General features: G+C 39.9%; 1 protein-coding gene across 3 annotated transcripts; it reads left to right on the top strand.

The window, feature by feature from the left end:
• On the top strand, positions 1–24,608 carry LOC6583681 (tyrosine-protein phosphatase corkscrew). 3 transcript variants are annotated; one of them, XM_032732028.2, is made up of 11 exons: positions 1–166; positions 959–1,146; positions 1,233–1,359; positions 19,521–19,683; positions 21,716–21,895; positions 21,962–22,079; positions 22,162–23,075; positions 23,160–23,250; positions 23,580–23,769; positions 23,852–24,378; positions 24,453–24,608. In XM_032732028.2, the coding sequence occupies exons 1-11, from the start codon at positions 153–155 to the stop codon at positions 24,572–24,574; spliced, it is 2,634 nt and encodes an 877-aa protein (XP_032587919.1). In that variant the 5' UTR covers positions 1–152; the 3' UTR covers positions 24,575–24,608. The 3 variants fall into 3 exon arrangements, with proteins under 3 accessions (XP_032587919.1, XP_032587918.1, XP_032587921.1); XM_032732027.2 differs by lacking the exons at positions 1–166; positions 959–1,146; positions 1,233–1,359 and adding an exon at positions 11,770–12,556; XM_032732030.2 differs by lacking the exons at positions 1–166; positions 959–1,146; positions 1,233–1,359 and adding an exon at positions 19,273–19,351.
• Positions 24,609–25,926: the final 1,318 nt, after the last annotated feature.

Below are 25,926 nucleotides of genomic sequence, written 5' to 3'. Positions count from 1 at the left end.
CTACGATAAATAGCCTTGCCTATCCATAGTTTTTTTTTTTGTATCCAAACAGTAAAAATAAGTTTAATCAGAAGCATACACACATAAGTTTAATTTTTTTTTTCGTTAAGTGTAAAATTTATTTATTTTTTAAGTGCGCGTTTAATAAGAAAATGTCATCGCGAAGGTAAATCCAATAGGAAAAAGACAATGTACACACACGTACAAACACATGCAAGCACGAACATACACATACACATTCACACATACACGTACATTGCCACACACATATAGGCCATGTACACATATATACACACATACACACACACGCACATACACATGCAATCCCGCACACGCACACACACATGCACATAGATACACTCTGGGTCTATTTACATATGTATGTATAAGTATATACAAAAAAATAAAAAAAACCAAAGCAGTGAGCAAAAAAAAAACGAAACAACATTGAGATAAAAAAGTGCAACAAAGTGCTGAAAGTAAATTGTACTCCTCGCCCCCCCACAAACATCGCCCCCTCCTCGCCTGCACCGGCACACAATTTGCAAAAAGTATCGCCTGGCTACAGCTACAGCTGTTGCTGTCTGCCACCTCTGCTGCTGCTGCTGCCTCTGCCTGTGTCTCTGTTGCTGCTGTTGCTTCTGCTGCTTTCAATGCTGCTGGTTGCTATTGCCGCTGCTGCTGCTACTGTCACGGAGCATCAGCGCTGCAAGAGGGCGAGACAGGGGCATGGCATGGCAGGTGGCTGGGTCAGAGGCGTTTTGTTGTAGTTGCGGCCAACCTTATGTATATTGTACCATGTTAGAGATGTGCTCACGTGCCCACGTTACGATCGCGCGACTCACGCAACCGAGCATCACTTGATTTATTTTCGTGTCACGAATAAGCGACACAACTCTAACCTATGATTTTTTTTTTATTGTTATATTGTATTGCTATAATTTGACCTCTATTTCAGATGGTTCCACCCAACAATATCGGGCTTAGAAGCTGAAAAACTATTACAGGAACAAGGTTACGACGGTTCATACCTAGCGCGTCTATCATCCTCGAATCCGGGCGCCTTTACACTTTCCGTGCGTCGCGGCAACGAGGTAACACACATTAAAATCCAAAATAATGGTGATTTCTTTGATCTTTATGGCGGTAAGTGGACAACAACAAGAAGAAAGTTAACTAGCGAAAAATGTAATAAATACTAAACACTAAAACCAATGCGCTAACTGTTACAGGTGAAAAATTCGCCACATTGCCGGAGCTGGTACAATACTACAGTGAGAATGGGGAGCTGAAGGAGAAGAATGGCCAGGCCATTGAGCTGAAGCATGCGCTCATCTGTGCCGAGCCCACAACGGAAAGGTAAGTGGAGGAGCTAACCTGAGCTGAACTGAGCTAAGCTAAGCTGGCCGAACAGTTCCCAAATAATAGCTGCACTTTCGGCACGCGTAACATATGTTAACAGCTGCTTGTGTTTACATTATGTTATCAATCTACCAAACGCGCAGCTGATGGCGCTAACGATGTCGCCATGCTGTCTATAATACAAATGTACATGCACACAGCACACTCTCTCACACACATGCATGCGCCTCCGTGTATATGTGTGCATTTTGTATATTTGTATTTATGCGTTCTTTGCATACTTATGCTGTTGCTCGCAGTTTATTTGACCCATTTCGAATATGCTGAACGAAATATTTGAATATGGCAAATGCATTCATACATATTTATGTGCTGACGTCTTGTATCTATTAATAGATACATATCTCTTAATACATACATATACATATGTATAAATATGTATGTATATAGACTTTTGGTTACTATATGCATATGTATATTTTGCGTTAGTAAAGTAATGCATTGTCTAGTTGAAATGATATTCGACTTCAAGTGGAATCTGGAAATGGGAATATGTACATATGTACATATATGCATATCTATAACTTAGATTCAATATTCGTATATATGTAAATGTTTAACGTCAAAGGATATTCGAATTATAAACAACATAACCTTAATAAAAAGAGACCCATTCAAACATATGTATGTATAGTATATACATACATATGTACATGTGTATATAAACCCGTTAAGACTTTCTTTAGCTGAATTTCTGTACAAGTTTTTGATTAAACAATCTATTGGCACAAGCAATTCGACACGTTGCTTGGCCTATAATTAAATGAATAAACATTGCGCAAATTGTTGTTGCTAAAAGGTGGATTGTTTTTTTTTTTTTTGGTATGGTGAGCGAAAAAAAAAACTCACGCACGATCGCGCACGCGACGTTCGCAAGAACTCGCGCTGCCTGCCTCGTTAACAGACGCGTGCAAATGTTAACAGGCGCGTGCAGCTTTAACAGCGACCTGTTAACGGCGCCGCATAACTGCTAAAAATCAAAGTTAATTTTTAAAATGCGTCTTAAGGTCAGAAATAAACAAATGTATAGTATGTGCTCATATATTTATTTATTCATTCTGTATATGTATATGCATACATATGTATAAGTGTGCATGAGTGTGTGCTTGTGTGCACACCTAACAGACTTTGTTCATAAATGCGTTGCATTGTTTTGTTTGCTGTTTGCAGTAAACACATAAATACGCACACATACATACATACGCACAGACACAGAGATATTTTTGTTATTTATTGCTTATTAACATTTTTTGTGCGACTGTCAAATATTTTATTACCACTCAGCGCAGCTTTTGCAGCGTGCGCGCGCTCCCGCGCTCCCGCACTCACTCCACACTCCTCACTCCTCGCTCGTTGCGCTCTCTCCGCTCTTGATCTCTCCTCGTTCCACCCATCCCTTCGGATTCTTTGTTCGTTGCGTTTGGCAAACGATCGATTGTGCGACGCAATTTGTTGTTGTGTGCGCATTGTTGTTGCCCCTTTTCCGCATCCTAACGGTCAGCCACCTTCTTCTTCTTCTGTTTGTTTCTTTGACTTTGACCGTCTGCCTCCTTTGGCTAATTTCGTTATGCGAGCACTTAAAAATACTCGCAGCTGAGAACTGGAAGTCCAAATCTGTTCGATTGCGCTTTTAAACTGTGTTAAGTGTGTGCGCATCTCTGACGCCTCAATGTCTGCACACACACACACACACATAAGCGTGGGTATGCATGCCTCTGTATACTCTTCTCTTTCTGCCTTACAGCAGTTGCCTCTGCTGCTGCGTTCCACACCCAAAATGCAATATTTGGCATTGTGACGTTCTGTGGGTCGAATTATTCGATATATTGTTGATTGTTTGGTTATTTTTATAATCTCGCATATATTATATATATGTATATATATATACAACATCGCTTTTTGGCTTTATTTTATTTATAAATCGAGCTTGTGTAATCGGATCAATTTGGCCGTACACCACCTCACTTTGATTTGTACCCTTAACTGATATCATTACACCGCTCTCTGGCGCTTTTCGTCAGTCGCACGTGACGTATTCAGCCTGTTGACGTCCGATTTCAATTTCGTATTACTCCGAAATTAGTTAACAATTTTGTCAGGCAACGTCTAAGTGTATGTTTACTTCCTGACTTATTCAGTGATGTGTTAGATTATATCTGAAGCCAGTAATTCAGAGAGTAAAATCCAGTCCAGCCTCTTCTTTTACAAACATATATGTTCCTTTCTCTCTCTCTCTCTTTGTCTTTGGGTGTGTTCTTTCTCTCTCTGTCTGTGCTTCTATCTCTTTCCTGTAATATGTGTATGTCTCTCTCTCGTTAGCTTTATCCTTATATATTATATTTCATTCTCTCGGCATCTCTCTGTCTCTTTTTCACTTTGGGTCTTATTTTCCTTTTTCTTGTTCTGTCTCGCTTTTTCTCTCTTCTCTCATGATACACTTCTAATTACCCTTTCTTTGACAGCCCCTTGAAGTGATGTAATCAAGATAAGGCTATGATTGGCAATCACAAAGGACTCATAAAGCCTGTCGACTCTGAAACTTTTTTCTTTGCGCAGTTCTTTTGATCTTCGATTGCTGGTTCCAAACGCAAGAAGCACGTCATTTGTATGGAATGTGTTTCTGATGTGATTCTTATCAGATTATTCTGACTTTCAGCTTTATTTTGAATTCAATTCAAAATTTATTTATAAAAGGCATAGATGGGATAAAAGAGATGATCGAGGTATATTCGACATTATTGTGATATTTCTAGAAATGCAAATCTCGTCGAACACCCTTCGTTACATACCCACGCCACGAAGGGTTCCCCAAATACGCCCCATTAATTATATTGTTTCATATTAATAAGAAAATTAATTATAATTGAGCTTTTAAAATTTACATCGCTTCGTGCTATAAATCAATCTGAAAAGTATTCACAAATGCGTTGCGTAAAGTGCAATAGAATTTCGCCGATCCCTAATGTGGCTAGTTTGACCTTCGAGAGAATATGTAACTGAACTCGTAAAAATATCATTCAGGTGCAAAAGATTATACAATGCTCGTTGATTGTACAACAACTTGTAGGTTTTATTACCATATCCACATACTCGGTTAATCAGATCGCGTATGTGAGTTGTAGGTCTATGGATGGATCTATAGAGCAGGTCAGTTGGAGAGCTTGATGAGTCTGGATCTGTACATTTTGTTATTCTTCATGCTAGCCACACCTACATTAAGTGTATCTATACTTAATGTGGAGTGGCGTATCCAGGGGATATCTGTTATTTATTTTGAAGATCAAACTGTGAGAGATATATGTCCATTTGTTATATTTGTCACGTTCTGCGAGAATATCTGACAATATCCACTTGCCATTTTTATATAGAGCGTATCACCAGAGTATAAATTTCCAGATTTCAACTCTCTGAGTTATATAATATAAATCGAGTTGTCAAGCAATCAATAAACGTAGCCAAAAACTGTTGACACTTCACATTAGATGAGGCTAAAGGGGAAGAGGAGCATTGCCACAAATCCAATACACTCTCTTTAAAATTGCCTTGAGCGGGCATTGAAACAAAACAAATTCAGTTTGAACAGCATCAAGTGTAACGCGCATTTCAATTAATTCGCTGCACTTTAATTGTTGCAATTTAATGCGATAATTGTTGGCTTTCTTCTCGCCAAGTATACCGGGATGTAGCTGTATAGTTAGTTAGATAGATAATATACTTATGTATATAGTTGCTGTATAGTTCAGAGTTGAGCTACCTGGCGGCTGACAATAATCAATTAAGCTTTCAATTTGTTTTTGTTTTTTTTTTTTTTTTTGTTTTTGGCGTGCTGGGTAATGGGTCGTTGAATGTAAACACCTGTAGGCCCTCTCGATGCCATATAAAACTGTACCGCCCAGTTGGCACGCCCCTCCACCCTCCCACTTAGCCGCCCCCAAGCGCTGAACTGTGTGTAAGTGCTTGAAATGCTAAATGCTTTCAATTTTTCGCCATTAAGACAAGCCTACACAAATGCTTCTATAAATTATGCCAAGCACGTTAACCGATTCTAAAGCTAACTCGATATGTGTATATGTACATATATCCATGTCGGCACTTTCGTATCTCTGTATTGAAATCTGTATCTCAGTGGCTGTGAGTGCTCAGAGTGTCTTTATAGACACTTTAATCGCTTCATATGGCATCTCATTTTGATGCCTACAATTGTGCTCATTTAAAGCACGCCACGCCACGCCTCGCCACGCCCCCTCCTCCCGGCAATCCGGGGATCCATTTGATAATTGTGCGGTGCGTGTCAGCAGTCACATAGACCACTTTGTTGACATACTAACATCCTGATCGTCATCCGCGTGACTGCTAGTTCACAGTGCATCGGAATTTTATCATCCATATTTATTTGGCCCCATTTACCTGTCGCATTCCGCGATAACAAAATGCGAATGATTTCATATTTTGTTTTCTTTTGCAACAGCATCTGCTGATCACATGATCGACGATCACGATCAGTCTATTAAAGTAAGTCTACAAATCTAATGATCCATTTGATAGATATTGACAAACGATCTAACCTGACTGACAGGGCACTTGAAGTAAATATATAGGAAAGACTTGTATAAGGTCCGTTAATCCTACTCTAAAAGATTGTAAATCACGTATTATTAAACCTATATTTATAATCTATATGGATATATCCTGTTTAAAAAGCCTTTGCTATAAAATATCTTTAAAACTCTTTGAGAGTTACAGAAAGTTAAAGTAAAACCACCGCGAAAACCACTCTGATTATCTAAGTTGTACATGTAAATGAGTTAGTTCTAAGTTTATGATTTTTCTGTTATTAGATTCTTAGATTAATGTCAGCGTATGGCTGAGGCTTGACGTGTGCTTCCCTGAAGCCAATTGCTATTGCGATTGGAGCCAAGTGCTAAATATCGAATGAGAAATCAAATGCGTGCGCACGAAGTCCAGACAGTTAGTTGCTTACATATGAGTCTGATATGATGTATATATGGATAGAGCGAGAGAGCAGAAGAGACAGAGAGGAAGAGGGGGTAGAGAGACGTGCATAAATTGTATCCTAAATGGCTCGACAACACGATTTAAACCGCACGGCACGAACGTGCGACTAACCGCAAATGGACAACTGGACAAAGGCACAAAGATCGCGGATAGGGCAGCTGTAGGGGTTGGGGTAGAGGTAGAGGTAGAGGTAGGGGTAGGGGTGGGGGGTACGGTAGCAGCGGTATAGGCGGCATGCGGATGATTATCGATTCAGGTAAATCCCTCACACGAATTCGGTACGGAAAAACGTGCGATCATTGGCGAAAGGTTGTCCTTCACATAGAATATATAATAGTTGAGCTCATAGACCCGGAAGAGAAAGCAAATATGTTCTCAGCTCTAATCTGTATTATTTATACTGCACTCATGTGTATATCCATACATTTGGAATCGCTTTTCATTTCTCCCCCAGGGAGTTGACCTGGTTTACATTCATTTCGTAATTGTGCTCACATACGTAGTCGAAAATTTCTCGTATTCATATTGTGTTGCTAGCTGCTAATAATAGTTATTTCTGTACAAGCCCATAATTCAAATCGAGATAATAAAGTGCGCGCGAAAAAAACTAAAAATTTGAAATCTTCGCTGCCTGACATGTGATATACCCTGCAGGGAGAGAAAGGAACACCCTTGCAAATTACATACTGCAGTAGTTGGACTGTGAACACTTAATGAGCAGCACTTTATAAATTGGAATTTGATCTATGGTATAGCACGATCCCATAGACCTAATATTAGGTAAAAACAACGTTATCTAAGTGTATGATTTATATGTGATCTATATAAAACCATATGTTAATTTATGACACTTACACCATCATTACAGTCTATATGATTTATGTGATCTATATGATATATATGCTCGTAGAACATAGAGATCACATAGATCGTGATCTATATGACCTATGTGATCTCTATGTTCTGTATGATTTATGCAGTATACATATATATGTATATATGACCTATATGGTCTATAAAGTCTTCTTTAGCTAAATGTACTAAATAGTAGATTAGTAGATAATATACATATACTCTATATTTGATCTACATATGAATTTCATATGATGTATGTATTTATTATCTAAAATGAATTAACATGTGATTTACATATTATGATTTACATATGATCAACAATCGATCTAGAATTGATCCATATATGATTTATATATGAACTAAATCCGATTTAGAAGTGATCTGCATAAGATCTACATGCGCTATATGTAATTTACATGTGATCTATAGATTATCAATATATGATCTATATATAATCCATTTATACTTATAAATAACAGACTTCTACCATAGGTAAAAATCTGGACCAACTATCAGCCAGAACAATCTAAAAGGCAAAAGCAGCTGTTGGACAATATCTCAGTCTTAATTGGCAAAACAAATGTTCCAACAAAGTTCGGAAGCACAAACAAATGTTTTTTTGGGCTAAGCTTAAGTCGAGTACAGGGTAGCAGCTAGTTAGATAAGCTCGATTCTCAACTAGTTGCTGTTTTAGGACTTTGCTCGACGACTTTTTGACTCACTCGGCGCAGTCATGCATTGATTCACAATGTTTATGCTGAATATGCTTGGATATGACTGTGAGTCAGTCAATGGCGACTTATGCGAGGCTCGATGAAGATTATGTTAGAGATTCGATTGTTGAATTGCCAGGTATATCCTTTATTTTTGGTCATCTCTGTTGCTTAGCTGAGTTGAACTTGACTACGGCTAATAACCCCGGACACATTTACATCTTCCATTACCGTTCGCAATGCCAAGTCCCACTGAGCAGAAGGCCTCTCCAGAGCCATATATATGCGAGCATATATGTATGTAAATGCGCATGCCCATAAACAATTGGTAATTGGGGAGCTGGCAGCTGGGCAACGGGGCATTTGGTGATCGTGTATCGGGTAGCGGGTATCGGGTGTGGGGTATCTCGACTCTGGGCAATCGAATACGTCGCATAGTTTCGCGAGGCGCATATTAAATACCAAACATTTGCGCACAATACTAAATTGTTATTAAACAATAAATTATGTTTATATTCATTTTTATAGGCTCACTTCTGATACCCAGTCTTTTTATGAATAAAACAGGGTATGGCTTAGCTTGGCAAGCGTATGTAAAAGTTAGAACACATCTTGCCAAAGCTATCCATATGAATTCATAACTTTCGCTTATCTATGGACTTTTCATTTTGACAGGGTATACAACTCACATTTATTCGAGTGCAGGGTATTTGAATGGTCACTTACGTTCATGTAAATTGCCTGTTGACTATTATTCTTTGTTATTGGACAATATTTTAGGGGCAAACCAAGGTCGAGCTAATACCTAAAACAATAAAGAATAGAGCTTATAGTATAGAATATAGAATATAGAATAGAGAATAGAGAATAAAGAATATAGAATATAGAATATAGAATATAGAATATAGAATATAGAATATAGAATATAGAATATATAATATAGAATATAGAATATAGAATATAGAATATAGAATATAGAATATAGAATATAGAATATAGAATATAGAATATAGAATATAGAATATAGAATATAGAATATAGAATATAGAATATAGAATATAGAATATAGAATATAGAATATAGAATATAGAATATAGAATATAGAAAATAGAATATAGAATATAGGCCATATGTAAAACTTGTGATTCATATTCCCACAAGTTAGTTAGTCCGATCTTTTTCTTGCTAAGTGCACACCGTATCATTACAGTGGCGTTAAGTCGATTAAATATGTAGTAAAATCTTATAATTGACTGATGTAATACTATATATATAAATAAGAATGAGTGTGCATCAACTCTAGGGTGGCTAAGCCTATGGATCATCACTTCATCCAGATCATTCTAGGTAACATCGATGAATGCTGCTGAAAATATTCCAGAACAATGTTAATATCATCGCTTGAGTTTGGTATAGCTGTAAGTCGAGTCTTTGGTGCTTTGTTTTTCCTTCCACCTTCTGTTTATTACTTTCAGCATGGCCGATTTATGTGATTTGTTGTTGTTGTTGCTGCTGCTGTGGATGTTGTTTTAGACTTTGAAACATTTTCGTTTGACGTTGTTCCAACGAAATTGATGATGAGACGATCGTAAGCAAGCGGTTTGTCATCACCGAACAACCCCCACAGAGCGGCCCAAACGATCGCCAATCCCCAATGCCCTGTTCCCAGTTGTTGTTGATGTTGTTGTCGTTGCTGCTCGAATGGCACTTGGCACTGGGATTTGTTGCTGTTGTGTGGCTTGGGGGGGCTGTCGCACGTCGTTGTCATGAGAAACCAAAATTGGCTGCCAAATATGCGCAGCACGTTCGCCTCTGACGTCTGCGCCTGCGCCATAGAAGAGTTGCCCGCCCCATCCCTCTCGCGCACACACGCATTAAGTGCCTAACTTTACTTCTCGCTCTCTCCCTCCCTCTCCCTCTCTCTCTCTCTCTCTCTCTCTCTCTCCCTCTCTCTCTCTGTCTCTCTCTCGCAATATCAAAATTCCCAAAGACGCAACACGAAAAATTGCCCGCATTGTTATTCGGTTTCAATTTCATTTCCGGTGGCAGGTAACAGGCGGCGCTTACATGCTGCTATACCATCCACACACACAGAACACACACAGACACATGCTTAGCTTAAGGCGAATTCGGATTCTGATTCATTTGCCTGAGCTGAGTTGCTGTTGACTGGCATTCAAATAGCTGCTAACTAAGTACAGTAAAAATGTCGCGTATGTCAGCAGTTCACTTAAGTTAGTCACACTTGGCAACACCCCCACCGACCCCGCCCACGCTCTCGCCCCAGCCACTGGGCTAACTAAAAGTAAAAGTGACTTCGCCGCCCGATGGTCAACTTTCAAACGGTTCTTGCTCACACAGATGAAAGCTTTCACTATGTATTGGTCTTAGCTATGCACTTTCAAATAACTGCATTGGCCAAGCAGTGCAAGCAAAAACAACATCAAGCAGGGGCAGGCGCTACAGCAGCGGCTGAAAACAATAACAAATAAAGCGCGCTGACGCCAACGCCCCCACAAAGAAGGCAACGTCTGTGCTTACATTTTACAAACGTTGACAAGTTATGGACCATAAGATCGAGACGAGTTCGAGTTTTGTTGTTGTTGTTCCTTGGCTCGGTCGGGCTTTTGTGCATTTAAAACAAAAAGCGTCGCACGCAACCAGGCAACATTCATTCATGCACGAGCACACGATCTGAGCGCTTAGAACAGCGGCAGAGCGCAAAAGCAGCAGAAACAGATAACAAAAGCAAAAACAACAGGCAGCGCAAATCTCAGCAGCAGCAGCAGCGAACACGAATACTACGTACGACTGAGAGAAGAGCGAAGTAAAGACGAAAGACGAGGACGTCGACGAGCGCAGCGGCAGCAACCAAAACAAGCAGCAGCAGCAGCAACGACGTAGACAAAGAGAAGAGCCGAAGCCAAGACGAAGACGACGAACGCAGCAGCAGCAGCGGCGACGACGACGACGAAGGCGGTACGAAGCATACGAAGCCAAGCGACAGACTTGAGCAAAAAGCTTAGCACTTGGCTGCTGGAGCTTCATTCTCGAGTTGCGGCTCAGCGGCTAAACAACACGAAAAGTGCTTCGAGGTTCAGAACACATAGAAGAGAAGCGCGTGCTTCCAAGCAAGCAGTGCAAGCAGGCAACCGCCAACGTTAAAGCAGTGTTACAGTGCGTGGGCGGCTGTCTTAATTGCAATTTTGCATTAAGAAAAAAACAGAAAAAAGGCAAACAAAGAACTTTACTGAATTAGCATAATTCAATAATTTTTATTGAATACGCCATAAATTATTATGCCTTCGGCGGGCTTCGTTTTGGAGCATTTAATTGCGGCACAAACGCGACTGGACAACAAGGCAGCAATCGCAGCGGCCAAGCTGAAATCAGCAAAAGCAACAACAACAACAGCGACAACAACAGCAACTGCAGCCAAGGAGAAGAAATTTTTGTCGGTCCTAAAGAAATTTGTGCAATAAAACAAACAGAGATTTTTATTTGCATATGCAAAATATTTATACTATTTTTCTTACTAGAACAAGAAGAACAAGAATAATAAGAACAACATTTAAAGTGCATTTGTGTTTATTGATCTGGTGCTTACATAAAACAACAACAACAACAACAACGACAACTGCAACTACAAATACAACAACGACAACACTACGAACTAACGCGTTTTTCTCAACGTGCAAAAGTTGATGTAATTTGTGCTGTGTTTTTTTTTATATTTTTTATTCTACAATATTTTATTTTATTGTTTTTTTTTCTGTTTGTTGATTTTCGCATTGTTGCGTTTAAACAAGTGTTGTTCGGAATTAGTTGTAAATTAAGCAGGCGGAAGCTAGCAACAAAATGCTGTTCAATAAGTGCCTCGAGAAATTGTCCAGTTCACTGGGACATGTTGTGCATCACAAGCTGCACGAGAAGCAGGTCTACAACAATGATGACAACAACAACAACAACAGTAATGTGTACAACAAACAACGCAACTTTGAATACGAGAGAGCGATACAGGCGCATTATGGCAATGGAAGGACGCGCAGCAACTCGAAGTCAAAGGCCAGCAAAAGTCACAAGACAAAGGCAACAACAACAACAACCACAACAACAACAACAATAACAGGAGAAACAACAACAACTGAGTGCAAAAATTGCATGAGCAACGACGAGATGGCCCTGATTATCCGAGGCGTTGCCCACAACAACAACAACTACAACAACAACAACTACAACAACAACAACAACAATCAACACAAATACAACAGAGCAAACAGACGTCGCCCCACCTCAACGGGCGCCTCCTCTAGCTGCTCCTCGACCGAGTCGCTGTCTCAGCTGCAGCTAGCCACGCCGCGTGGCAGCAACAGCAGCGCCAGCAGCAGCGGCAGCAACAGTAGCGATGGCCACGCCTACTTCTCATCAAATCCCGTTACGCCCACATCCTGGTCCAATTCACCGCCGAACTTTGCGTCGCACAGCTTTGGCGGCTCCAGCGGCACACTGGCGCTCCTGGCGGTGATGCGCGTGCAACTCTATGGCTACAAGTAAGTGCAGCGGTACATGGGTGGGCGGGGCGTTGGGGGCGGCTGAAAACGCGGGCGCGTTTTAAAGCGCGCATTAGCAACACTTTATTTTATAATCATCTTGTTTTTTTCTGCTTTTTTCTGTTTTTTTTTTGTTTTTTTGGAGGCGCGTGTGGGACACAAATTAAATTAGATATTGTTGTTGCCAGCAGCAACAGCAACAACAACAACAACAACGATAAATTGTCATGTGTCTAAAATTGCTACGCAAATGAGTAAATATTGAAGTTAAACATCAACAAAAACAACAAGAGTGGGGCTAGTGACATTATAATGGATATGTGACACAACACACATGCACATATATCTATATCTCTATATATATGTATGTATGTCTGTATATATATATATGTATGTATTTGCCATATATGGCATATGCGTAAACAAACGCCTGCGCGTTCGCTCACATTTTCATTGATTTTGGAGCTTTCTTGTTTATGTTTATGATTTGAATGGCTTTCAAATATGATTGACAATAATATTTTGGAGTTTATTCATGAGAATATACCCTGTAAACAAGTCTAGCTGAGCTGAACTTAAAGCTGATATCCGAGCTGAGCTTAAGGTTCCGTTAATGATTATCTCTAAACTGATCTGAACTGAGCTGAGCTTACGGCTATATACAAATATTAGTTGAGCTGAGCTTAACCAAGTTTAAAGAAATGCATATAATATCATATTCATATGCATATATGAGCTGAAGGATATACATATATGTATGATATGATCCTCATATATAGCTTAAATCATATCATATTATATGCATCCCATTCATCCCATCATACACTGATATGATATACACATTCTTCTAGTCTTTATGGTTATGATGCCATTTAGAATATAGAACCATATCTTTTCAATATCATACTCTGATATATTGCTATATATACATTCTTAAAGCTTTAGTCTTTCTTGCTGTGATGTCATTTCGAATATAGAACAATATCTTCTCATTTGCGGCGAGTGTAAAAAGTTTTCCATGCGCTGAGTAAACACGTTTTGTGAGCTAAGATGAACAATTAAACTGAACTGGTTCTCTCTCCATAGTAACAGCTGAGTTTTCTATAATCCTCAATCTGATATCTGACAGCTTTAATCTTGCAATTCAAATCAATAGAGTGCAAAGTAAAAGTTGTTGTTCAAGCAAATTTGATTGTCAATCAAGTAGAAGAAACAAATATGGCTGAGATTTGTGCACAACACTACATACACTCTTACAGGGTATTCCGTTCGTCTATTTTAATTAGATTTATTCCGCCTAGTTATTCAATCAACTTTGGTTGTCAATCAAAATTACTTTGCTTTGAATAAAATATAGAAAGATATTATAAGATATTTGGGCCCAACTTTTGCTCATGCACACTTTTACAGGGTATCTCATTACGGCTATACCACTTGTAGCCTAGTCTTTCTATATTTTGTTTCTTTTTCTCATTTGCTCTTTTGATATTTATTGATTTTTGCATTTAGAGACTGCGTGGTGTGACGACGTTGAGTTCTAATGAAATAATCTATGGCATTTCGCTCACCAAATTCCGCTCAGTCATAAATAACTACAGCGGGTGCTCTCCACATACATATATGTATATATATACCTAGGTATATTCTATGTAAATCAGATAAGAAAAACAGCAGCACATACTAAGAATTTGCATCTGTCGCAGGCTTCGTCTGCCTTAAGTCCAATTTCCCAGATCTGTCTGTCTGTTGACTGTCTCCAGCTCCCCATCTCCATGCCCATCCACATCTGTGACTCCATCTCCAGCTGCTGCTTATCTTGGCTCTCTCGCACTGTTTGCCCATCCGCCACATTCAGCGATGCTTTCAATTCTTTGCGCTGTCAGACGACTGTTGGCTCTTGATAAAGAATTTATCATTTGTGGAGGCCACAGCTCGAGTATTTATGGCATTATTAACTTAGATTTTAGATAAGTTGCTGTTGTTGTTGTTGTGTGAGTGTGTGTGTGTGTGTGTTTTTTTTTTTTTTTCTTAAAATATTCCGACGTCTTGCACCTGAGCAGCTCCAAGTACTTCTCACGTGTTTGGTCTGAGCAAATGAACTAGTTGAAATACATTTAGCGGAATTCGGAATTTCCAGTTCAATTATTAACTAATCTCATCCAGAGTTTTAACTGCTGGAATTTGCCATGGGCGAGTTTACTTCTCTTAATTATTTGTTTTATATGTATTGCATATTTTAATATATTTATGAATATATTTTGTATATTTTAGATATAGTATTTATTATTAATTATTATATTTCGTAACATCATTTCCGTATCGTCTCTAAAAATGATTTATTTGGATATCTTTTACATCCATAACATGGAATTGGGAAAAAATATTGAAACGAAGTAGCAAAATGAAGCTAAAATTCATGCTGCTGCTTCTTCCTCATGTCTTTCGTACTTCACATCTAGAACTCCCCCTCTACTCTCCCAATTATCTCTTCAGATAGAGCATTTTGTCCATATTCTGGAGTTTACTCAACTCGATTGCCTCTTTTTGTGTTTTGTGTTGTCCTTTGTCACTTATCAGTTCTGTTTGGTTAACAGTTTATCTTAACTGTTATGCTACAGCTGTTAGCCTTTGCTCTCTGTTTACTGAGCTCACCTCCAAGTGCACTTTAAATATATTTGGGAAATTTATACAATATTTTGTTTCGATCAAAGTTTGTTGCAAAATAATGCCCCATCATCTCTCCAGGGTCACTTGATAGTGTCTCTTATATTATAAATGAATTTCATATAGCTATGGGTCTTTTAGAGATATATGGGATATTGGAATTTTAGTTGTTCTAATGTGTAAAGCAACAATTAGCTGTATGGGGAAGGGGAGGGGGTCGGGGGGAGGGGTGGCTTTTATCGACTGCATTCATCATTAGGTTCAGTTCTTTCCCAGGTGTTATGAAATCAAAAGCGCATTATCACCTCCATGGTCGTATTATGGCGCTTCCGCAAATTGCAGATAATTGTGAGGGAGGGGCGGAAGAGAGGGCGAGTACGAGAGGTTGGGTCATTTAGCTGTTTACCGTTAGAGTGCAGTTCCTCTCAACGTTTACCCTACTGCCAGCAGCGCCCCCTCCCCCTCCCCCTACCCACGCATCGCACGCCCCTGTCAATTGCCAACTGCAAGCTGTACCCTAGCCTCCCCCCACCCCCCACCACCTCGCCTACCCCACCGTCCACCTCGCTTGACAGCTTCAAGTGCAGGCTGTCAAATGTAAATTGCTTTACATTTTGTTAACTAACTACGCGAATTTGTTTAATAGTTGGCGCGTTGTTATTGTTATTATTTTGTTTTTTTGTTGTTTATTTACTTTTTTATTTCGTTCTGTTTTTGTTTTTCTTTTGCATATTTCCGTTAAATTTGATTGCTGTTATTGCGGCTGCTTTTGAGCAACAACAAAAACAAAAACAAAATATTAATTAGTTTTTTTTTTTTTTTTTTACTTCTTTCTCTCTTTCTTTCTTTCTTTGTCTACTTGGAATGAGAATTGCCTGTTTTTTCTAAGATACTTACAAATTTATGAGCAATGCACCCCCAATAACTAGCGCTCTCTCTCTCTCTCTCTCTCTCTCTCTCTCTCCCACACACGCACACACACCAAGTACAGTCAGCACAAAAAATATTGTTGCAGTTGTTGTTGTTGTTGTATGCACAGTACTCTAGAGTCGATTTATAAAACTTAGCAACAAATGCTAATTTATGTATTGTGGCTAAAGCCTCTCGTATGTGGCGTGTGCGCGAGAGCGAGAGCGAGAGAGCGATAGCCAGATAGAGATCTGCATAATTTGACGTATATATTTAAGCGTTGAGCTGTTTGTTGACCTTTTCGCGTTTCATGAATGGCCAACAGGTTTAGTTCGGCTTGCGGCTGTTCAAACTGTGCTTCCTGTGCGTAACTGTAACTGTAACAATTAGCTGTTATTCGCATTTGTGCAAAAAGGCGCGACTGTCAGATGCTCTGTGAAGAAATGAAAATGCGGTTAGCTATAAAATGTCATTTTTGAAACTTGAAAATATTCTATTTGTTGTATAAACAAAACAATTTTGTGCAATTTTTACGCATACAAACTATCGATTGACTTTAAACACGACTTTGAGATGCTCAGTTAGGAAAAAGTACAATCATTTTATGATTTATTTTTTTATTTATTTTTATTTAAGTCCTTTTGCTTTGCAAAGAAATTCATTTTGTTCAACTATCGATTGTATAGGGTATTTTCATAGGGTATATGCATACCAGCTAGCACCTATGCTCGTTTCAGCTATATGAATAAGTTCATAATAATCTACGCAGAGTATTCGCACATTAATTTGTGTTTAGTCTTAAACAAGACTACCCCACGTGTAACGCGTACAGGGTATATGTGACTGGCAATTTCACTGCAATAAAGTGAAATGCAATTGCAGCTCGCATTGAACAGTTACGCCAGCTGACCCCCATCGCCAGGGGAGGGCAAACAAAATACATACATATACATATATATAAATAAATATGCATATAAGATATATACATATACATATGTATGTGTATTATATAGTATAATAAAGCTGAGCACACTAAGAAAGGTGCTAATTGGACTGTTGACTGTGGTGAGGCGGCTGCCCCAAAAGCCAAGTCGATTGTCGCTGAATCACAAAGCAAAAAAAAAGAAAAAAAAAAGGCAAAAAAAAAATAAGATATATAAAAAATGTGCATTAACACACTATACTATATGATAAACAGATATTAGGGTTTGTATAAAGTGACGGGTGACGGCTGCCTGACAAAAAGCTGACTGCTACATTAGCCAGCGTCGTTAACTTCCAATTGGAACTCTATTTGACTAATTCAATTGATGCGACACACAAATTGAAGCATACATACATATCCAAATGTATATGTGTGCATGTTTATATATCTATATTTCCATCTATCGTTAATCGAACTATCGACAGTTGCTTCAATGTCATTTCCGGTGCTAAAAATAACATAAACATGACGAGCTCTTATCACTAGCATTGCGCAGCACCTTGAATATGTAACAGGCCTAACGATCATGCATGATATACATACATATGTATTTATGTTTGTAGGTGTGTGTGTGTGTGTGTGTGTGTGTGTCTCTTAACGATCTAATGTAAAGTCAATTGTTTATACAACTTCTAGCTATAAATAGAAGCTGGCGCACTTACATGCGGAAGATAAATCGATAAAGGCGGCCGGTAATATATATGTAAATAAATAAATATACATATGTATATATACTATAGATATACATACATATATACAGATATTCAAGTATGCTCTATACATAAAGCATGAGCTTGGCGCTGCGTTTTATGATAACTCTGACCCCAGCAACAAATCAATGAAATAGCAACGAGAATCACAGCACTTAAATTGAAACCGGCTTAAGGACAACTCGCACACACACACACACACACATACACATGCAGAAATCAATCGCCTGCTCGATTTACGTGATGCCGTCGAACTCAGAAAAAAAGAAGAAGAAAAAAAAAAAAGAAACTAGATGAAGTTGACTCTAAGCATAACAACTACAATTTCTATAAACACATATCTATATACGTACATAACTGAAACCGAAATTGATATCAAAATACGAATCTAAATCCAAATCCAAATCTAAATCAAATTGAAATCGAAATTGTTTTTTATTCTACGCTTGGTTCTATTCTGTTTTGCTCGCATTCGAAATTCAAAGCAAGTTTTTTAAGTTAGTGTTATTTATGCAAATGAGCCAACAAGCAATAACAACAAATTCAAAGTCAATTTCGGGCGAAAAACAAATGGGAAGGTGTCGCCGCAGCAGATAAACAAACAGATACTCTGTAAAAAATGCGTGACTTGTGTGAAATGAGCTAACTAATTTAGGTTGAAATGCACATCAAAACAAATTAATATATTTATTTAATTGATTTGATCTTAAGTGGCAATAAATGAAAGTTACCCGTGTGTTTGTGCTCTGTGGATCATCTGTAACGTATTTTGAGTCGACTATGAATACCCTATAAATATATAGTAGCATCAGTAATTTCAGATTCCATTTTCAGGCTACTTGCACTGCTTGTTAAGTGCGCTGCTTGCAGCTCTGTGCTGTTGCATTATTGGCGCCCAATCAGCAAGCAGTGCATTTTGAAATAGTTTCCAATTAGATTTCACAGCCAGCAACTGACAGCTTATTTGCTTTCTGTGTCAACTGTTTAGGCTGTTGCGTACACAGATGTGCAGCTAGCTCTATACGTTTATATATTATATGTAATTTATATACAAACAAACATACATGTATATAATATATGTGTATATTGGGTCTATGTCCATAGGCGACTGACTGGCCAGGCAACGTTAAAGCCTTATACGTTTAGCTCAAAGCAACAGCAACAACAACAACTTGCACTTTTGCAAAAGTTGTTGTTGTTGTGGTTGTTGTTGCTGCTGCTGCTGCTGTTTGCCTTGCATTTGTCTGTTTTCTTCGCATTTGTTATTGTAGCTGCTGCTGCAGCACTTCGATTTGTATTCGTTTTCATTTACACGTATTCGTATTTGTATTCGTTTTTGATTTCCTACTGGGTCGTCGTTCGTCGCTCGTTGCTTGGCGTCGGCATCGTTTTTGTTTGAGCTGTTGCTGTCATTTGGCACACATGCCTGCAATTTGTGCAGTTCATAGTCGCATTTCAAGCGCGCACGTACTTAGCAGCACCACAAAAGGCGCTGGGAAAAAGCCAACGCAATCACTCAGTCACTCAGTCAGTCAATCAGTCAGTCAGCCAATCGAGAACAGCTGCTGTAGCTGCAATAAATGCGCGCGTAACTAATTTCAATGAAATTGCAGCCAACAAATAACAACAACAAATACAATTGAAAATTGATAAATTCTAAATAATTAATTGAAATTTTCGCTCATTTCCATTGCAGATGGTTTCACGGCAATCTTTCTGGCAAAGAAGCTGAAAAATTGATATTGGAGCGTGGCAAGAATGGTTCATTTCTTGTGCGTGAATCTCAAAGTAAACCTGGTGATTTCGTTTTATCCGTGCGCACAGACGACAAAGTGGCGCATGTCATGATTAGATGGCAGGTGAGTTGAGCCATGAACAAATGTTGATTCCCAGCTGCTGCTGTTGCTAATAGTGTATGCAAATGCCAATCGATTTGTGTGATACGACAACAGCAGCAGCAGCAGCAGCAGCGGTAGCGGCAGCAAGTCAAGTAATGCAAAATCGACCGACCGACCGACTGACTTGGCCATAAAGTTCCTCATCGTTTGACCTTGAATTACTTGTGTCTAACTGCATGTATATACATATATATCATATATATATATGTTTATCATATATGTATATATGTCGCCAGCCATGTGTCGGCGGCATGTTTTTTTGTTGTTGGTGTAAATGTGAATAAAATGCTTACATATTTGGCAAATGCAATGTGCGTTGCTCGTGGCGTATGCGTAATGTCCCCTTGCACTGCTTGACGCCATTGGACGGCTGTCAGGCATCAGCACTGCTTGCACAGCACAACTACAACAAAAACAGCTCTGGGCAACTGCGCAAGGACTAACAAGTTCGAGCACAAAATGAATGCTAATGATTCATGAATAATGAATAATGAATAACTCAAATTTAATAGCAATCTTTATACAATATCAAACTAATTTATTGAGCAACTTGTGTGCTTTAGCTAAACGCATTTCCTATACAGCAAATCAATTAGAAATGAAAATATTTAATCTATACTATAAATACTATACACCATATATGTATATTCATTTACATTATACATTTCTACAGTTAATTTATTTGCTTATCATTAGCTTTCTTGTCTTTACCCATTTACTCAGCTTTATTCTTTCGTTTTCTATCACTATTATTTATTATTAGCGTAAGCAAATATTGCAAATGTAATATTTGCACGGTGTTTTTCTTCATTTTTTGTTGTTTTTGTTTCACTCAAACATGACAATGCCAAATATACATATATATTTTGTTCAATTCATTTGTTAAACTACACTAACTACTGTAAGTCCCCTCGCTGATGAGTTGCTGTTGTTGTTGTTGTTTCTGTTGCTATTGCCATTTGACGGCATTTAGAATAATGCGATTTACATGACCGGTTGAGCATTTACTTCAATATGACATTGCGGTCACGTTTACACTTTTATTGGCTAATTGTATAGCGTTATTTCAACTCGACTTCAAACTTTTATTACTACAGTTCAAGTTCCGAGCAGAGAGTGAGCGAAAGAGAGAGATAGATATAGACTAAACGCTTTTCCTAAGTAGCCAATAACAAAGGGCATGAAGAGTGTAGTTAGCTGTCAAATATGCATGTTATGCAATATGAGTTAGCTGTAAGCATTTAACATGAATTTCGTAGATTTTCTTAACATTGAACAATTGATAAGATTGACATTGAGAGAAAGTTAACAGAAGAAACCCAAGCAACACTGCTTGCTTGACTTTAACTGGACTTAAACGGAAAGTGCCTAACAGGGAATTAATAGAAATAGCAAAGCAGCACAGTTTACATAGCTTTAACAGCCAGGTAACAGAAACTACTACATATTAGATTTGACGAATGTAAACAGAATATGTTTAGCTAAAATTGATTTTTGACTCGCATTACATTAGCTTTGACTTTTCACTTGATACTTGAACTTAACATAATTATAACAGAAAATTTAGTTGCATAAAGTTAACATCAGCTTCAACAGAAATCTAACAGCACTCCTTGTCTCGGTTAACATTAAATACAACAGCAAGTTTACAGGATATGACTTTATAAGCGCCGCCTGTTACACTTAACATTAGCTTTGTCAGGAAGTTAAGGGAACGTGTCAAAATACTGATTCAAGCTGTTGCCTTGGCTTAAACAGTAAACTGAGGCAAACGTGCCCTTAGAATATTTTAGGATTTCCTATACGACAAATATGTATTTACAATATATGAGAATTAAAATTACCTGAAATAAATTGATTGCAAATAAAAGTAATTGATATTAGTTAAAAGTTGGAATCAGTTGAATATTGAGCTTATATATTTGTGGTACACTGCTTGCAAGCAGTGTCATGATTGCTTTCACTAACGTCATGTGCCCAACCCTCGTTACAGGATAAAAAATACGACGTGGGCGGCGGCGACTCGTTTGATACACTCTCCGAACTGATCGAGCACTACAAGCGACACCCGATGGTGGAGACATGCGGCACGGTGGTCCACTTGCGGCAGCCGTTCAATGCGACGCGCATCACCGCTGCCGGCATCAATGCGCGCGTGGAGCAGCTGGTGAAGGTGAGTGATTGACTGAATGATTGAATGAGATAGCAGTCAATAATAATGGTGCCATCCATTCTGCAGGGCGGCTTTTGGGAGGAGTTCGAGTCGCTGCAGCAGGACAGCCGTGACACATTCGAGCGCGTGGAGGGCTACAGGGATGCGAATCGTCTCAAGAATCGCTATCGCAACATATTGCCCTGTAAGTAACTCGCTTCCTCTCTCTCTGTCTCTCTCTCTCTCTCTCATCTGTTTACTTAACTCTCTGTTAACTCCGCTGTTAGATGACCATACGCGCGTGAAGCTGCAGGATGTGGAGAGCAATGCTGTGGGCGCCGAGTATATAAATGCCAATTACATACGTTTACCCACCGACGGCGATCTCTATAACATGAGCAGCTCCTCGGAGAGCCTCAACAACACGGTCGCCTCGTGCCCGGCCTGCACGGCGGCGCAGACGCAGCGCAACTGCCCCAATTGCCAGCAGCAGAACAAGACGTGCGTGCAGTGCGCCGTCAAGTCGGCCACGTTGCCCACCAATTGTGCCACCTGCAATCGCAAGTCCGATTCGCTCAGCAAGCACAAACGCAGCGAATCTCTGTCGGCGTCGGCGAATGCCTCGGCCGCCGGTACGGGTCCCGGCACGCCCACCGCCGCGGGCAACACGTCCGCCTCGGCGGCGCTGAACGGCTGCCTGGCCGTGCTGCTGAAGAAGCACAGCGGGGACGCATCGCCGCCGGCATCGACGACGTCGTCCTGCAGCGGTCCCTCGACCGGATCGCTGCAGAACGGCGAGGGTCAAATGTACAAGACCTATATCGCCACGCAGGGCTGCCTGGCCAACACGAAGACGGACTTCTGGAACATGATCTGGCAGGAGAACACGCGCGTGATTGTGATGACCACCAAGGAGATCGAGCGCGGCAAGACCAAGTGCGAGCGCTACTGGCCGGACGAGGGCCAGACCAAGCAGTTCGGCCATGCCCGGGTGCACTGCGTCAAGGAGAACTCCACCAACGACTACACGCTGCGCGAGTTTCTCTTCTCGTGGCGCGACAAGCCCGAGCGTCGCATCTATCACTATCATTTCCAAGTGTGGCCCGATCACGGCGTACCAGCCGATCCCGGCTGTGTGCTCAACTTCCTGCAGGATGTCAACACCAGGCAGAGCAGCCTGGCCCAGGCAGGCGAGAAGCCCGTAAGTACCAGGCAATCTCACTTGAGTGCTATCAAAATTGAAGTCAACTCTACATCTTCGCTCTCTTTCTCTCTCGCTCTTTAGGGTCCCATTTGTGTGCACTGCTCGGCGGGCATTGGACGCACGGGCACGTTTATTGTGATCGACATGATTCTCGATCAGATAGTGCGCAATGGTAAGCATTGTTAACAGCGGTCGAAATGTTAAATAGCATAAGACACAGCTTAGCAGAGAAAACAGAATGTGAGCAGAATGTTAGGGAAGCTTGCATTATTGACTATTCAAAACAGTTTGGCTATTTTTTAACAGTGTTAAGTTCAATGAATTAATTATTCATTAATTTGCCACAACTACTGTTAACTGAACATACGCATGCTAACAGAATGTAAGCCAACAGCTGCTACAGCTAATAGGACTTTGACTTGAGCAACAGAAGCCGCAATACGTAGACCCAAAATTTCACTCACATAAGCTATAAAGTGTTTGCTTCTCCATATTTTACAGGCTTGGACACCGAAATCGATATACAGCGCACAATTCAGATGGTGCGATCGCAGCGTTCGGGCATGGTGCAGACGGAGGCGCAATACAAGTTCGTCTACTATGCGGTGCAGCACTACATTCAGACGTTGATCGCGCGCAAGCGGGCCGAGGAGCAGAGCCTGCAGGTTGGACGCGAATACACCAACATCAAGTAAGACTCTCTCTCTATCTCTCTCTCTTTGTCTCTCTCTCACTCTCTCTTTCTCTCTCGGTTACTAATTGGATTATTGCAGGTACACCGGCGAAATCGGCAATGATTCACAAAGATCTCCATTACCAACAGCAATTTCTAATCTAAGTTTAGTAGCGGGTAAGGCAACTGTTGCGGAACCGTTGACTCCAGCAGCAGCAGCAGCAGCCGCAGCAGCCGCAGCAGGAGGAGGAGGAGGAAGCGGCAGTGCTGGCAATAAGCATGCTGGCAAATTGCAGCCGCCATTGCCGCCGCTTGGCGCCAGCAACAACAACAACGGCAGCGGAAGTGGCAACAGCAACAGCAACAGCAATGGCATCGCCAGCAGCAGCAGCGGCAACAACAGCGGCAGCAGCAGCAACAGCAGCAGCAACATCAGCATCAGCAGCGGCAACGCCAATGCCAATGGCAACATTCTGGGCAATGGCAGCAATCATCGCAAATCCAATTTCTATAGCGATTCGCCGGTGGCGCTTAAGCAGCACGAACAAGCAACAGCAGCAGCAGCAGCAGCAACAACAACAACAACAACAGCAGCAGCAACAGCAACAGCAGCAGCTGCAGCTGCAGGTAAGCAGAAGCAGGTGCTGGGCCGGCCGCCCGGTGGTATACTCAAGTTGTTCACCAGTCCCATCATCTTTCAGCCAAATACAAAAACATTCCCAAAGACATGAACAGTCTGGCAGCGAGGCAGTCGCACGCCGCTGCCTTTGCTGCTGCTGCGCCGGCGCTGCCGCCGCCACCGACGCCGCCGCGCAAAACATGACAAATGAATTTCTAAATAGACGCACTTTCATTTCTTTTGCCTCGTTTTTGTTTGATTGTTTGTTTGTTTATTATTATTATTATTTTTTTTAAATACTTATATGCAATTGCATTTGACACCCACACACACACACACAAACAGACACAGAAACCGACACACACACACAGACACGCAGGCAATTTCTTACCTTATTTTTCTTGCAAAACTTTTGCCAGACTTTAACAATTTTTTTATATACATACATATATATATATCTAAAGAAATGAGAGAATAGTTTTAAATCTTATCCATGTTTGTCCGTTGTTGTGTGTTCTATTTTATTTGAAATGCGTATCTATACCTATACTATATCTATATATACATATATATATTTGTATACAATATAATTTAATGTATGTTTTTTTTTGTTGTTTATGTCTCGCTTTAAAGTACCCTCAAGAGCCCCCGACCCTCAGCCATGTTTGTATGTAGTTAAGTATATGATGAAGAGAGGAGCGAATTGTAAAAGCTTGATCGATAACTCTCTAATGTCGATCGATAAATGATCTATGTAATGCATGTATCTATATATACATATATGTATAGCTATATATATATATATGTATATTGTTTTAGTGTTGTAAGTGTTAAAAGCGTTGATTGTGATTGAAAGACGAAAAAGAAGAAGAAGAAGAAGAAGAAGAAGAAGAAACAGAAAAAGAATTAGAAACAGCGTCAAACGGAACAGAGTATGAGAACAGAGAAACGAATAACAACTGAACAGAAATAGAACAGATTACATATAACAGATTTAGTATAACAGTTCGTGCACATGCATGTAGAACAGAATAGCGGCAAGCGCATAAGTAAGCAGGAATAAGCAGAAGAAGAAGCAAGGCAACACACACACACACACACAGACTACATTTGTTAATTGAAAGAGCAGAGTATACATATACATACACATGCATATATATAGATGCCTTGTCTTGAAAGAGAAAAAATGAAAAACAATACACACACAAACACAAACACACACACACACATACACACATTTATAGACATAATAAATATTGATAACGAAACGAAAATAGTTTAAGATGATTATGTGCAACAACAACAACAACAACAACAACAACAACCATATTTCTTGTTAAGCTTTCAAATTGTAAAAAAAAACCCAATTTTTAAATTTTGTCTAAAAAGCAAAAACTTTGCTAAATTTTTGTCAATGTGTTTAAAACTGTTATACACCCATACACACACACACACACATGTGCGTGCGTGTGTCTCTTAACTCTCATTTGTAACTGTATTCCCCCACACACACACTCTCTCTCTCTCGCTTTCTCTCTCACTCACTCTCCCCTCTC

Source organism: Drosophila mojavensis, unplaced genomic scaffold (assembly GCF_018153725.1).
Source record: "Drosophila mojavensis isolate 15081-1352.22 unplaced genomic scaffold, ASM1815372v1 contig_136, whole genome shotgun sequence".
In the NCBI taxonomy this organism is placed as follows: Eukaryota; Metazoa; Arthropoda; class Insecta; order Diptera; family Drosophilidae; genus Drosophila; species Drosophila mojavensis.
This window is presented reverse-complemented; position numbering and strand designations above follow the sequence as displayed.

Excerpts from the sequence above, each read along its gene's own strand:
- LOC6583681 (XM_032732027.2), top strand. The coding sequence starts at position 11,865 with ATGCTGTTCAATAAGTGCCTCGAGAAATTGTCCAGTTCACTGGGACAT. Across the intron at positions 12,557-19,520 it reads GTGCAACTCTATGGCTACAA|ATGGTTTCACGGCAATCTTT; the intron begins GTAAGTGCAGCG and ends TTTCCATTGCAG. Across the intron at positions 21,896-21,961 it reads GCGTGGAGCAGCTGGTGAAG|GGCGGCTTTTGGGAGGAGTT; the intron begins GTGAGTGATTGA and ends TCCATTCTGCAG.